The sequence below is a fragment of the Symphalangus syndactylus genome, chromosome 3 (genome assembly GCF_028878055.3).
Source record: "Symphalangus syndactylus isolate Jambi chromosome 3, NHGRI_mSymSyn1-v2.1_pri, whole genome shotgun sequence".
In the NCBI taxonomy this organism is placed as follows: Eukaryota; Metazoa; Chordata; class Mammalia; order Primates; family Hylobatidae; genus Symphalangus; species Symphalangus syndactylus.
In genome coordinates this window covers 30,830,163-30,845,717 of record NC_072425.2, presented here as the reverse complement: position 1 = coordinate 30,845,717, position 15,555 = coordinate 30,830,163, and the positions used below count along the sequence as shown (strand labels likewise).

At 52.2% G+C, this 15,555-nt stretch overlaps 1 protein-coding gene across 8 annotated transcripts in view; it reads left to right on the top strand.

Moving 5' to 3' along the window:
- The window catches only part of COL27A1 (collagen type XXVII alpha 1 chain), a 158,221-nt gene that overhangs the window by 35,371 nt on the left and 107,295 nt on the right, over positions 1–15,555 (top strand). For 4 of the 8 annotated variants that reach the window (XM_055271342.2, XM_063636822.1, XM_063636823.1 and 1 more), the window contains exons 6-10: positions 3,269–3,322; positions 4,826–4,879; positions 13,895–13,939; positions 14,552–14,605; positions 15,045–15,089. In XM_055271342.2, the coding sequence (XP_055127317.1) occupies positions 3,269–3,322; positions 4,826–4,879; positions 13,895–13,939; positions 14,552–14,605; positions 15,045–15,089 (252 nt within the window). The remainder of the gene's footprint in view (positions 1–3,268; positions 3,323–4,825; positions 4,880–13,894; positions 13,940–14,551; positions 14,606–15,044; positions 15,090–15,555) is intronic. The other 4 variants (XM_055271343.2, XM_055271341.2, XM_063636824.1 and 1 more) reach the window with 4 other exon arrangements.

The following is a 15,555-nucleotide window of genomic DNA, read 5'->3' as shown; positions in this document are numbered from 1 at the left end:
TCCTGTCCTCCACTTACCACCGGATTGTAGTTTTTCATCTGCAGTATATCAAAATGTAAAGAGTTCAGGCTCTGGAACCAGACTGCAAGAACCTAAATCCCACTTTCTTTTTTTTAATTTTTAATTTTTATTTCAAGTTTTGGGCCACATGTGCAGGATGTGTAGGTTTGTTACATAGGGAAACGTGCCATGGTGGTTTGTTGCACCTATCAACCCATCACCTAGGTATTAAGCACAGCATGCATTAACTAATTTTCCTAATGCTCTCCCTACCCCTACTCCCCTGCCACCGACAGGCCCAGCATATGTTGTTCATCCCCACGCGTCCTTGTATTCTCATTGTTCAGCTCCCACTTATGAGTGAGAGCAGGCAGTATTTGGTTTTCTGTTCCTGCATTAGTTTGCTTAGGATAATGGCTTCTTCATCCATGTCCCTGCAAAGGACATGATCTCATTCCTTTTTATGGCTGCATAGTATTCCGTGATGTATATATACCAAATTTTCTTTATCCAGTGTATTGTTGATGGGCATTTAGGTTGATTCCATGTCTTTGCTATTGTAAATAGTGCTGCAATGAATATATACATGCATGTATCTTTGTAATAGAATGACTAAATCCTACTTTCTAAGTGTATGACCTTGGACAAGTTACTTATTCCTGCTGTGCCTTAGCTTCCTTTTCTGTAAACGATAGAGATCGTTGCCAACTTATGGATTTGGAGGATTGAGTTAATATGTGTCCAGGGCTTAGAAGAGCACACAGTAAATATTAATGCTTATCATCATCACTGGTCTCTCTGATTTGTCCATCATGGACATGAGTGTGTCTGTTCCCCACCATGGCATTCCCTGTCTTCTGTTCATCTTGAGATTTGGCTTGTAGCATCTGTACTTGTAGGTATCAGACTCGGGCAGGCATTGCATCTCGAGCACTGTGCTGGCTGCTGAGAATGCAGAGAGAAATCCATAAATAACTAAAATGCCCTGGGTAAGGACCTTGGGCAAGGGAACAAGTCATCATTTTGGGTCTCAGTTTCCTTTTTTGTAAGATGACAGAATAGGATACATGAAGGCCCAGCCCTGAAAGCTTGTTAAGCCCAGCTTCTCTATCAGCTGCAGATCGAGGTGGGCACAGGCTGGCTGAGAAAGAGCTGCTGTCCTTTTTTGGCCGTTGGAATCCTCGGTAGCCCTAGGCCTGGCCTTGTACCATGGACATAAAAGGCATTGAGCTGGGCTTCTGAACAGCCCAGGGTGGGAGGGTGTCCGGGAGGAGCAGCTGCAGTGCAAGGTGAATCCCAGAGGTGAGGTTCTGCAGAAGATGTGACCTGGAGGGGCCCAGGTGGACAGAGTTGGAGTTCTGGGGACCTTCAGCCTGGGGTACCTGGGGGGAGGCGGAGTGTGGGAGAAGCACCCAGGCCTCCCATTTGCAAATGGGGCTTTGAAGTCAGACCTAGCCTGGGGACAGACTCAGCCTTTGTCTCTTCCCTGCCAGGGAAGGCCAGCCCAGGCTGGGACTTGGCCTTCTCTGAACCCACCTTTGTCCTTCCTTGGAACAAATCGGTGCTATGAGGACTGAAGGAGTTGGTGCACAGAGTGGGGCTAGCTCAGTGTCTGCGCATAGTTGGTGAGCAGCAAAAGCTCATTCCTTTCCCTTCTGGAGGCACTTTCTAGTTCAGAATGCAGTGATATCTGGTGGAGGGTGACCGAGTCAGGATTTGGAAAATCTTGAGTTCTAACGAAGAAAAGAACTGAGTGGGAATTAATTAAAGTTGCCCAAACCACCCCTCTCACGTGTCACGACCATTATCCCACTGGCTCCTTGCCTGGAAACCTGGGAAGCTTGCGTGTGTTTGTGTGTGTGTGTGTGTGTTTGTGTGTGTGTGTGCGTGTGTGTGCGCATGTGTGGTCCCCACTTTAAAGGTGAGGGGGCTGAGCTCGGGAAGGTGCAGTGACTTGCTTGAGGTCCCACTGTGAATCTGGCAGGTCCAGGACTTCTGACTCTGGGCCTAGCTGGGGCAGGGAGGGGAGAGGGCTCAAGGTGGGATAGGAATGGGGACAAAGATTAAGAGCTCTTAGAAGGTGACACAGGGTGGACTGACTTTCCACAGGGCTGTTTCCTGAGTCATCTGATCAGGTTTGGCCAAAGGAGAGGAGCCGCAGCCAGGAGCACCCCGTGAGAGACGCAGCTGGTGAACCTGTGGGCCCTTTCCCTGAGCCCCATGCTCTCAGGAGCCAGGATCTGTGCGACAGGGACTGTCCCCTATGCTAGGCACAAAGAGTGCTTGCCTCTGACTGGGGACTCACTGCTTGTCAGTTTCTCCTCAAGTTACTGCCTATTCTAACTCAGCAGGAGCCAGGGCATCCCGGAACGCAGGTCTGGGAGTCACCAGTCAGGGTTATAATCTCAGCCCTGCCAATGCCTCATCTTGAGGCCCTAGACAGTCCCTTTCCTTCTCCTAGCCTCAGTTTTCCCAAATATATTATGAGAGGAATAATGCTTCCTTTGCCTCACTAGACTGTAGGAATCTAGAGAGGTGAGGTTTAGTGCCAACTGTGAAGGGCCACACACACCTGTAAGTGGCTGTTCGTGCATTGAACCTCATGTAGAGACCAATGAGATGGATATCAACATTCTGGAAAATCAAAAAGTATTGACATGCCTCTTGGGCATGTCTCTCAGAAACCCCTGAGAGCTCCAGGGGAACAAGCCAGGGGACAGTGCTGGCCACGTGCATGGGCAGAGACTGGTCACCTGGAGGATGGACGCAGAGCTCTACAAGTAGGATGTGGAGGACGCGTTCCAGCTGTGAACTGAAGAATGTTTGTGGCTTGGCTAATGATAATTGGAGAAAGGGTTTCTAGGTGTGGGTGACTGCCTGAGCAACAGCCTGGTGGCAGGACAGTGTGGGACATGGCTGGAGCGTGGGCTGTGGTTTGAGGATAGAGCAGAGGGACCCTCTCTGTGGGTTTGGCTGCTGAAAGGAGAGCAGAGTCTAGATAGGGTGCCTGGGACCGGCTGGATTACAGAAGACTTGGGATAGCAGAAGGAGGAATTTGGACTTTGTCACCATGCAGTCAGGGGAAGCTGTGGAAGGTGTTAGAGCAGGGGAGTAGTGGAATTGGAGAAGACCCTCTGGAGGTGTGTGAGTGGGAGGATGGATGGGAAGGCGTTTAAGCAAGGGAGCAGGGCTTTGAGCAGAGTTTGTGGGGAGACAGACATCCTTTCTAGATGACTTGGTGGCCAAAGTGGAATTGTTTTTGTTTCAGGGACAGAAAGGGGACCCAGGGCTCTCACCAGGAAAGGCCCACGATGGGGCAAAGGTAGGTTTCCAGGGACCCCAGTTCTCAGGGAAGAGGGGAGTGGACAATAGTGAAATTGCCACACTTTGCAGCTAGCTGTCCTGGCAGAGGCCATGCATGGCAAAGGCAGGGAGGTGGGAACATCTAGAAGGGTCAGGGTATGGTTTGGTTTTTTCCTTGAAGTCCTTTAGCCTTTCCCAACACCAAACCCACCCAAGGTTATTTCCAGCCACTTTCTTTCCAGAGTGCAACCAACAAAACTGACAAAAGATTTCTCCTATGGATACACCCTTGGTGAATGTCCTTTTGCCTAATGTCCTGCATGGCTTTCTGCGGGGCCTGCTAGGTGACTGTGGGCATCCAGAAGTTTCTTGGTAGCACATGGCCAGGAAGCTTCCAATCGACACTCAAAGCCTTTGCTGAGGTTAACTCCAGCAGACGGGTCTGTGGATTTCTAGGAGGCTAGAGATTCAGGGCTCCCTAACTCTGAAGGGCTATGAAACCAGGTTTGCCTGCAGAAGGAAAAACACTTTGGCTAAAGGCCTTCATCCATCTCTGAAGCATCCACCCCATAAACTGAGCAAGGGACTTGGAGAGAGTGCAGGACAGATGGGAAGAGGGGAGCCCAGAACTCCAGATGAGATTGTCCAGTGTGTCAGTCTTCCAGGCACACACACCCTGGAAGCAATGCCCAGGTCTGCCTGACTTCCTTCTGGACACAGCCCCAGAGCCATCCTGATGGATTGAACACTGCTTCTCAGCCCAGCCTCCTGTGCTTAAAGGCACCTAGAATTGGCTGCTTTCTTTGATTTCCCCTAGACACGAGTGGCTTATTTCTTCACATCCTCACTGCTAGGTGTTTGCACTTAGCACATATTTACTGGGTGACCCAGGGTCCCAGGAAAGTGTTCCCGTATACTACCACTTGACCCCCATCATAACCCCATGAGCCAGGGCAGATGGGCCCAGCTTACAGATGAGAAAACGGAGGCCCAGGCAGGGGTGGCTTCCTGGAGGTCATGCAGCTGATAAGTGGCAAAATGAGATCAGCACCCAGGAGCCCAGACTTCTCTCCTGCTCCTGTGTGGCCTGTTCTCAGGTCTTGGGGTGGTGGCAGAAATGCCCCCTGCTTGGCCAGTGTCATGCCCAGCAATGGAAGGTGTCTCAGGACTGCAGGGGAGAGATGGCTGATTGATATGGGACTGATAAGGCACACGTCCTCTGGAGCATAGTTTTCAAACATGGTTTTAGTATCGGAACCCATTCTTCAAGTGGTGTCTTCTGCTGAAGCCCAGTATGTAAAATAGATCAGATGGAGCCGCTGAGTTGAGTGGGGAGGGGGCTGGGTACACCACTCACTCTTCTTGCTGGGCAGCCCCCAAGTCTCCTCTGAGGCCTCTACTTCTCTATGAATCTCATTTGGAAACAACCAGCCATTGGAAGTTACCATTCCAATTTGTAGAGTGTAGCAGAGTGTCTCTGCTCCCGTTTTCCTGCCTCATCCACCTTATCTGTGTCTTCCAGGGTGACATGGGCTTGCCTGGGTTCTCCGGGAATCCAGGACCTCCGGGACGAAAGGTACAGTTTGGTTTTGATGCTTTGCCTTGTGCAGTGGGCCTCCTAGCAAGCCAGGTCTTCAGGCAGAAGAGCTGTGGGCCCACCTGCCTCTCCCCAGCCCCAGCCCAGCTCCCCTGGGCACAGGGCACATGGGTGAGAGGTGAGAGAGCTTTCCAAGGGTTGTGCCTGTTGGGGGCAGGGAATACCTTGGCTTGCAGTAGGTGCCTCCCACCACGGTTAATGAGGTAGCATAGGAAGTATCCTTGGTTTGCTGTACTTCCTTTTGGGGACCCAGCTGCTCCCAGGGAGGCCACCTTCAAGAAAGCTTGTGGTGATGGAGTACCCTGTGCTGGCCCTGGCTCCACCACCCACTAGCTGAGTGGCCTTGGGCCTGCGAGTCCTGTCTCTGCCCCTCAGCCTCCTCCTACATGAGATGGAGACAATGATCCCCGTCTCTGACCCTGCACAGTCTGGGGCTGTGTGACCAGGAGCAAGGCCTGGAGCAGAGAAGTTGAGGGAGTGGACCCTGGGGTCAGTTGGACCTGGGTCCTACTCCCGCTTCTGCCATTTCCTGGTTGGGTGACCTTGGGCAAGTCAATGAGCTCTCAGAGTCTAATATGCGGCCCTCGCTGATGCTCTGCAGGGGAAGGGGAATGATCTGGAGAGGCAGTGGGTTCTCTCTACCTTCCTGGCTGTTGTTATGTCACGCCCATCCCATACCCATTTCAGCCATGCTGGGGGAGTTACCTGTCCAAACGCCTGTGCGAGGAAAAGACTGGTATTTCCTGGGTAGTCGGTCTGTAACTTACAGTCCCCCTGGATTTCTGTGACTCCTGCAGCCTGTGTCTCCCTTCCTTCAAGACTCTACTCTAGTTGTGCCTACTCCAGGGAGTCCTCCTGGAGCACCCAGCTTTAGGCCATGAGGCTCCTCTCTGCTCAAGGACACTTAAGCTGTCTTGGCTTAGTTATTTTGAGCCACCAGGCATGCCTCACCAACCAGGGTGTGCAAATCTGGTTTGTTGCTCTTCCTACTGAGCCTAGCATGAAGCCTGTGCATAGCAGGTGTTCAGGAAATGGGGGGAAGGCAATGCAGACTAAGGATCAATTGCATTTTCCAAGAAAATCCCCAACTGCTGATGGATTGTCTGGTGAATCCATCGGCCTACCACTGTGTCTTAAGCTTCTGCCCTGGCTCCCAGCTGTGGCCACAGCTGAACTCTCTCTAGGCCATCTGGTTCTCATCTGGACAGCTGGGGTGTCTCCCAGCTCCATCCTGTTCTTGCCTTGAGAGCCCCATGACACAGGGGGCCTTGCAGGACCTTCTTCCCCCATTCCCTTCTCCATGGCCAGAGCAGGCCATACCTTCAACCTGAGAGGCCCGCCCCAGAAGCAGTGGCTGTTTGTGAGCTGGGAAACATGGTATTTTCTGGCTCAGAGAACGCAGAGGGACTTGCACTCCCCACTTACTTCCTCTCTGGGCTCTAGCGCTTTCTGATGGATGAGGTGTGAGTGGAAAAGGCTCCTTCCGGTCCCAACTCATAAAGCAGCCTCGGGTGGTCTTGTTCTGCATGGGGGTGGCAGCCTAGCAGAGGTGGCAGGAGATGGGGAAACCAGACTGGAACCAGCTCCTCCCTGGGGTGCCAGGGCTCCTTGCATTAAGCAGGTGTCCGGGGAGGCCAAGGACCCCCAACCAAGAGGAGCCAGCTCACCTAAGCAGGGAGAGGCAGCTTCTCTAAATTAAGGAAAAGCCACTGTGCGGCTGGAAAACTGTTTGGCAAAGCCAATTGCTCTGAGTTCTCCTCTGGCTCTGGCCTAGACATGCACAGAAGAGTTTGGTCTGTGGCAGGCTGGCGTCACCCACTCACAGAGGGTGCTGGGCGAAGCGTCGGGGAGCTCAGGTCCCAAGGCAGAGACCCCTGACCAGTGGTGGGGATCAGAGAAGGGAACCACTACCATGGGCAATGTGCCTGGGGCCACCATTGTAGGTGATCTCTCCTATCACACACGTCTTTGGTGACAACAGCAGCCACTTGGCTCTGATCTTGTAGTGTGGCTTTTCTGCATTATTTGTTGTGGGAAGCCTTGAGGGGAGAAGGGAGGTGAGTGGATAAGAGGTGAGGTCAGCTTCCTTTTCGCGCTCACCAGCACATTGAATTTTTGTCATTCTGGGGCAACACGAATAATCCTATTTATTCATTTACTTAACAAGGATTATTGAATGCCTATAATGTGCCAGCCACTGAGCTGAATGGACAAAAATCCCTGCCCCGCAGGGCCTGCATCCTTGTGGGGCGGCGGGGGGAGACAGATGATACAAAGGAAAACAGTAAAAATAAAAGGTACACTATAAGACAGAAAGGGCTGTGGAGAAAAATTAGCAAGAGAAAGGAAGTTTTGGTTGGAGGGTGCCAGTGGCTACCAGCTGGGGAGCTCAGGCCCCATCGTGGTGATTCTGGCTCAGTTGGTCTGAGTGGGACTCAGGCATCAGTAGCTCTAAAAGGCCTCCAGGTGGTTCCCACGTGCAGCCAAGAATGAGAGGCACCAGTATAATGGAAATACCTTCCATGGGTTTCTAAGCTGCAGGGCTAGGATTCGAACCCAGGTCTTCTGACCCTCAGGCCCTTTCTGTCACCACAAGGCTGATTGAAACACTTTCTCAAGCAAGACAGTGTCCATCCAGCAAAAAAGAGGCTGCCTGCCCAAGAAGGTTTGTTTCTCTGCCACCGCCTGAGATGCTTGTGGAAGGACTTTGCTGGGCCAGTTCCCAAGGTGGGGAAGACACACAAACCAGGTCAGATAGACCTGGATGGATTCTCCGCTCTGTCCCTCTCCTGCTGTGTGAGCTTGGGCAAGTTGCCTCACCTTGCTGGGCCTCAGCTGTGTCATGAAGTGGTTGGGAGGATTAAATGAGATGTAATATCCCTGCACTCAGCACAGGGCTGGCGCACGGCTGGCACTTTGTACGTATTTGTGCAATGAATAAATAATGATCACGATGATCATGAAGAGAAGCATCTGAAGAAGGTCTTGCCCATCTGTTAGCGCTAGTCATTTTGCTAGTTTCCAGCTAACCACCCTCCACTAGCCAAGAAGGCTGCCAGAACTCCATTTGCACCTCCCATGCTTTCTCTCATTTAACCCTCCGCTTTCTTTCCTGTAGACCAGTAATTCTCAACTTGGGGTGATTTTGCCCCCCAGGGAACAGTTGGCAATGTCTGGAGATATTTTTGGCCATTACCTACAACTGGGAAGGGGGGGCTACTAGCTTCTGATGAGTAGAAGCCAGAGATACTGCTAAACATCCTGCGGTGCACGAGACAGCCCTTCCCTCCCATACACGTACAAGATGTGTCCAGCCCACAAAGTCAAGGTTGAGAAACCTTGCTGTATAGAAACCCTGGCCCCATCCAATCCCATGTACCCTAGGCCTTCCTGCCTCCCTGTGTTTGCTTCTGCTGTGCCCTCCCCAGGCATGCCCTCTCCTCCACACTCATCCTCATGTGCCTGCCCCTTAGCTCTGTTCTTAGAGAAGAATAGCATCTTCTCCAAGAGCACTCCCCAGCACCTCCAGGCAGAAGTCATGCCTCCATTCTCTGACCATTTGGCCTCCCTTCTCAGCCTCTTTGGGCTAGTGGGCAACCCACTAGTGTCGACACATTGCTTAGACTGGACAGCAGACAGAACCCAACCCGTTCATCTTTGTTTCCCACGTGGGGCTTAGCACAGTGCGGACCACATTCAACTCCCTCGCTCCTCACCTCTGGCAAGCCTTACGAATTGATCTTTCTGGCCAAGTCCTGACACAGCCCCTGAATCTTTCTTACCATACTGCCCCAGATAGACGTGATGCATGGAACAAAACTGGTACTCAAATCAAAACCTGACTTGCTTCTCTCCAGCCTGACTTCCCCCCAGCTCCCTCATTTTGCCCCCACCCTGTCCCCTAAAAGGAATGCTGCCCGAGTTGGCCATTATCCGTGGAAGCTGTAATAAAATGGGAGAGCACAGGGGTCATCTGGAAGTGTGTCTGGGGAAATGTGATTGAGGCTGCCTGAGATGATTTCCCGCCTTTCTGCCAAACTCCCGGTTCCGCCTGAGTGTGGCACCCCCAATTCCCAAGAAACTTGGGAGTTCCTCCCAAGAAACTTCTCCAGGCTGCCCTGCTTCTGCAGCCCATACCCACTGGCATCCCTCCTATCCCATCCTGTGTCTCCTGTCCAAGTCCTGCTCCTCCCCTAAGCCTCAGTTTACAATGTCGCCTCCTCTGGCTGGGTGCATCTACATTCTTCTAGCACTCTCTTTCATTCCACTTAATATGCATTTAATGCCCACATCCCCTTGTAGAAGGTAGAGAGTTTTTTCTGTTCATTGGTGTATCTCTAGTGCCTAACACAGGGTCTTGGTCATTGCTGGGACTCAACAGACATTTGTTTGATGAATGAATAACTGGATGAATGAATGAGCCATGCAGAAAACATACCTTCCTGCCTGAAGCCGTCTCAGGCATCCACGGAGGAGAGTTGGGTATCAGACACCTGGCTGTGCCATGATGGACTGTGCTTTTAGACTAGCCACAGACTTCGGAATCCTACAATTTCTGAGCCCACAGGACACTTGGAGAGGCCAGCTGGGGAAAATGAGGCCCAGAGGGGCACCTTGTCCGGCATCACATAATAAGACCCTCTACTCTAGGCATGTGTTTCTCACTCTTTGATTCTTTCTGTCCTGCTGATGGCCCAGTCTGGGGTGTGGGCTGCCCAGGAGGTAGGGAAGTTCAGCAGAGATTCATGGAGAGCTAAGCAAGCTTGGTGAGTTTCATCTCAACTACAAGGGGAGCTGAGGCCTCGCACAGGCGGAGGTGGAGGCTGGGTGGACAGCCGATGTCTGAGTACATATTGGTCCCTAGGACCCCCAGGCAAGGACGGGACCCCTCCCCTCCCTGCCCAAAGCCCAAAAAGCAGCCCAGCCAGACGGGGAGACGGTCTGTAGCAACAGTGAGGTGATGTCTGGTTTCTCCTTGCGCATTGTAAGCAATGATTAATCTGGCTCCCAAACCAAAATATAGACCAAGTTCTATTATAAACACAGGTCCTGTGGAGACCCGCCTGCTGGGCAGCCAGAGGCCCCTTGCAGACACCACGGTCCCTGGAGCTCCCCGAAACATTCCCTCTCCCTCAGTGCCAGTCAGGCACCGATCACAAACTGGAAAGTCACTGCCCACAGGCCCACCTTGCGGTCAGCACCCGCCCCATAATTGGCGGGGCGCTGCACAAGATAATGGTTTAGATTCTTGCAGGTCTGGGGCCCTGTCATTTGAAGCTATTTGCTGGCCCCAGCTTGGTAAACATTGTTAAGATGCTTCCAGGGAGCATAAGCACCTCCTGCCGCCTACCTCCCGCCTTGGCTATCCTCGCTCTGCTGCTCCTGGCCATCCAGGAGAAAGTGGGGTGTTCATGGCAATGTTCAAGGCCCTTCAGGGTCCCTTGATCAGGAGATACCTAGAAATTGTATATCCCAATGGGTCTGGAGTCCCAGGGAAAAGTACTGGCTTGGCCATAACTTGCTAGGTAACTTTGGACAAGTCCCTTCCCCTCTCTGAGCTTCAGTTTCTCAGTCCGTCCAGTGAGAAAGGAGATTGTCAAACTAATGGTTTAAGTCCCTTTCAACTCAGTTACTCCAGGGTTTCATGACTGACCTCTGCCTGAATGATGCTGCAATGATGGGAAGCTTTCATCCCAGGGAGGTGCATCTATAAGGGGATCTCTCCTTGAGTGGCTTTGTGGCTCTTCTAGGCAGGTCTTAGGCCTCAATGAGCATGTTTCATCCCATGCTTTTTGATGGCTAAGGACGCGGGATTGGAGTCACAGGCCAGGCGCTGCCCCTAGAAAGCTGTGTGGCCTCAGCAAAGTCTCTTTACCTCTCTGAACATCAGTTTCCTCAACTGGCAAATGTGTATGGTAATTTCTGCCTCCTAGGAGTGATAGCAAGGAGTCCATGAACTGATATATGAAGGCTTCATTGCTGAGCCAGGCATAGGGTCTGCCACCGTGCATGCCCGTGATGATCGTTCACTTCCATTTAGCTGCATCTTGAGTAAGAGGGTTTACTTGAAATCTTCTCCTGGGATTTCAATGGAAAAATGCCTCTGCTTCCTTTGTGGTGAGGTATGGGGGCTGAATAATTGGTTTTCAGCAGGGTTCTTGTGGCTGCAGATGAAGCCACAGGAGCTGGTGATGGCCAAGGGCCCTGGACCCCACATTATGGTTCTCTTGGGGTTCTTGCCCTGTTACTCCATTGGATCTTTGCAGGCAGGTAGAATATGGCAGAGTGAGCTTCAGAGAGGATAATTACTCATACAGAGTCACATAACCAAGAGTGCAAGACTCCATTCAGCTCTTCACTGGGAAAAAGTTTCACTTGTTCTTCCTAATCTGCAAGCTCCAGATGAAAAACTGATGATCACGTCTGTTAGTTACATCATGTTGTGCTACCTCCCTGCTCAAAGCGCTTCTGTGGTTTTGCATCATATCACCACCAGCATGCTCTGACGTCCTGCTTCTCCGACCACCCCCATCCTTCACCCTCTCACCCACTCTATTCCAGTCATACAGGCCTTCCTGTGTTCCTTCCAAGCCACTTGAGGGCGTCCTTGCCTCAGGGCCTTTGCACTTGCTGTTCCCTCTGCCTGCACTGCCTTTCTCCATGGAGCCAGCCCTGTGTTCATCCCATTCATCTCCTTAGAGCAGCCTTCCGTGATCCCACCCTCTCTTCACCATCCCTCCCCAATGCCATGTTCTCTGTCCGTAACTTTACTTCCTTTTCTTCACAGCACTGATCACTACTAGACATTTTCTCTCTGTTTCTGAAAAGATTTTAATTGTGGTTAAAAAGCATATAACATAAAATTACCATCTTAACCATTTTTAAGTGTACAGTTCGATAGCGTTAGGTACATTCACATTGTTGTGCAATCAATATCCAGAAATGTTTCATCTTGCAAAACTGAAACTGTACCCATTAAGCAATTCCCCATTCCTCTCTCCTTGCAACCCAGATGTTATTTTTATGTTTACTTTGTTTTTATACCTCCTTAATTAGAATGTAAACTCCTTTAGGGCAAAGGATGTTGTCTGTCTCATTCTTCCTGTGCCTAGAACGGCGCTGGAGCATGAAAACTCGGTAAATGTTTATCAAATGAATGAATGAAAAATGAAGATTATGATAACAGCAGCTAACCTTTACAGCGCCCTTGAATCCACTGCCAAATACTGCACTTTACACACTTTCTATCCTGCCATCTCTGCTCCAACTTTATAGCCCCATTTTATAATTGAGGAAAATGAGATTCTCAGAGGTGAAGTCATCAGCTTTGGGTCACCCAGACAGCTAGTTAGTAGAGCACCACTGGAATCCAGATGGTTCTGAAACAAGAGGTTGTATGCCCCGGTTTGCCCACTGGGGAAAAGAGTACACGCCCCAGCTAGAAGAATCTCACCCAACCTTGTTGCATCAATCTCCATAGGCCCCTGGATCTGAGATACAATCATGTCACTGAGGGCTCTTGAGACATGAATAGGTGCAGAAAGAATGCCTGTAAACTCTCCAGACCTCTTAGATCAAACTGACTCTGCTGTTTATAATGAAGAGTCCCCACTTCCTGGGGGCTGATGGGGGGTGTTGAGTGTGTATGCCTGTGTGTGTCTCTGTATGTGCATGGAGCTGTACATGTCTGGGGATGTTTGCAAGGTTCCCAGTGTGGCCCCAGATGTCAGAAGGATCTGGTAGTGAGTGCCTGTGGCTTGTTAGCAATGGGACTCAGAGCAGGTGTCTTCAGTTCTGTAAGACTCAGTGTTCTCCTCTGTAAGATGGAGATGATAGTCGCCCCCGACCCCAGCTCATCTGACTGTTGGAAGGAGTAGATGAAGTCATCTATTACGCATGTAGTCCTGGGTAAACGGCAGCACACAGAGAGGGTCTACAGGTTTGAGCGTGCATGCGCGCGTATGTATTCTAGTCTTGTGTGTATTTTAGACTCTGGAGGAGTCTTCAAATTCTAGGGTTCTAAAACATCATAGCTGAAGGGGACTCAGAGTTCTAACTCCCTTATCTGAAGTTCAGAGAAGGGTAGTAACCCACCCAAAGTTGCATAATAAGTTAGGGACAGCATCTAAAGCAAGCCCAGACCTCCCTGCGTAAGAGAGTCTAACATGGATGAGTGTGGCTACCCTGTGTACAATGGAAGCCCGCCATCTGATGGAAGCTTGAAGTCTGAGGTTTCCTTTGGAGACCTCCTTACTCTTATGAAATGGCTCAGGTGATTATACCTGGTGCCACCTGAAAGCACACACTCAGCTTGGTTCTCTCGACCCAGAGGCCTGGCCTGGACATGCCTTTTGGCCATCAGGACAGAGGGTCAAGGTTGGTACTGGGGCGTTGCCAGAGTCCTTCTCATCAGTATCCAGGTGGCCTATTCCTCCCTGGAATAGGAGCTGGGGCCAGTGGGAGAAGGGAAACAACTATTTGGGTTAATATATGTGGTCAAGGCGTGTGATGGGGGCTTTATGAGAAGGGGCAGGTCTTGACAGGGGAGGGAATCCCAGCATCCCATGTGACGTGGTGGCTCAGCACATTCCAGACCTTGAGTCCTACTCAGTCTACTCCTCCATTGACAAATCCTAGCCCTGAGAGATGGTCTCGCCTTCTCTCTTGATTCAGAAGGAATGGTTGCGATACGCCGTCTCTTGGTCACAGTTGCTCTGTCCCAGTTCAGCTCATCTACTCTGCCAGAGCAGTGAATGATCCCCATGATGTCCTCCGGCCTAAGAACCACTGGGAGCAGAGAGAAAACCTTAGGAACATGCGAACCCTCACATGGTATCTGCATCCATCTGGGGAACCTTTACTGAGTGCACACTCCATCCCGGATGCAGTACATACGGTGCTGAACAGGGCAGGCTGGGAGGCTGGGACCTTGCGATCTCCAGGCCCAGATGTGTCCTCCCTGCCTGATGCAGCTTCTTCCCCCCCCACCAACAGGGATACAAGGGCTATCCTGGACCGGCAGGGCACCCCGGAGAACAGGTGAGGGCCTCAGCCTCAGCCCTGCCCTGGTCGCTCTCCCTCCTCCCAGCCCCTAACTGTCTCTGGCCCCTTCCCTAGATCCTGCTCTGTGAGCCAGCCCCAGAGCCAGGCTGTTTTGCCTCTCACCCTGCTGGGGCCCCCAGCCCACTCCAGTCCACCCCACCTCTCTCGCCCAGCCACATTTGCCCAAAAGAGCCAGAGTCCATGCCGGCCTGATGTTGGCATGAGCCGTACAACGCCAGTTGGAGCCATGAATAGCTGGCCTGTTCCGGGCGATGTTAGGGGATATTATACATGCCGCCACGGGGTTTGCAGGAATTTTGGCCGGCCTGGCCCAAGCCAAACAGCAGCCCTGCCAGCATGGGAGAACCAGCCAGGCCTCCTCGGTGATTTCTTATTCCTGGGCTGCAAGCAGAGGGGGTTTTGTCCCTCAGAGCTGGTCTGACCGGTTTCACAGAGGGGTGGGCTTGGGAGCCCTCCCCTTCCTCCTGTTCCATCTCACATTCCTACCCCTCTCTTTGTTCATTGTCAGCCCCAGGCTCCCAGGGTCCCCCAGACCCAGAGCTGGGCAGGGTCTTTCTTTTCCTTATGTTTCTCTCTATTCCTTTGCAGGGGCAGCCAGGACCTGAGGGCAGCCCAGGGGCCAAAGGTTACCCTGGCAGGCAGGTGCAGTATATGGCTTCTGGAAGCTCTGTGGCCATGGTGATGTGAAGATGGCCACAGGTGCCCCGAGGCAGAGGGAGGCGGTGGGCTGGGGGCCAAGGAGCTGCACCTGCTGGGTGGACCCTAAGGAGGGGGCTTTCCAGAGGGCTGAACCAAGGAAGCCTGTCTTTGCAGGCACAGGATAAGGCTGCACAGTAAGAGGAGGCCTGGTTCTGTGGGGCTGGGGCTCCAGAGGCTCCTCCTACTCAGTCTCCCTCCTACCCACCAGCCACCTCCCTGGGATCCTGGGGCTGTGGGGGTCAGGCCAAAGATTGCTGATCTAACCCCACCCCCATTCTATAAAGAGAGCAGCAGAGGCCCCAAAGAGGCAGGACTCGCCCCAGGATTGGCAGCAGGTAGAGCGTCTCCATATGTCCTTGCCCCTCTGTGTTTTGTGTTTCAGGGGTTACCTGGACCGGTAGGAGATCCCGGCCCCAAAGGCAGCAGGGTAAGTGGTTCCTGGCCAGTGCCGCATGGGTGGGGGTCTAGGTGAGCATCACCTGTCCCTCCAGTGGGCTTGATGGGAGGTCAGAGCTATAAGGAGAGCCAAGGCCCTCCCACTTGAGCGCTTCTGGACAACAGAGGGGCAGCAGGAGGGATGGGTGATGGGAGACCCTTGAGCCAGGTAAGCTGCTTGGTCCCCATGGCCAAGAAGTCTGGAAGCAAAGACTCTGCTGGGGGTTTGGCCACAGTCCAGCTGCAAACAACTAGGCATTTGTTTGCTGTGTCTCCCGGCTCACCCCAAGTTACGAGGGAGCCAGTATGGGCCACTTGAATTGCCTGTCGTCGATTCTTCAGAGGCCTCCCTCCTGCTCCCAACTGAGGGCTGGGGGGAACCACTCTTTTTGGAGGGCACCTGGTGTGTGAATGCTGCCCAAGCCTGCAGCCTGGTGGAGCTTCCAGATCTCCCCTTC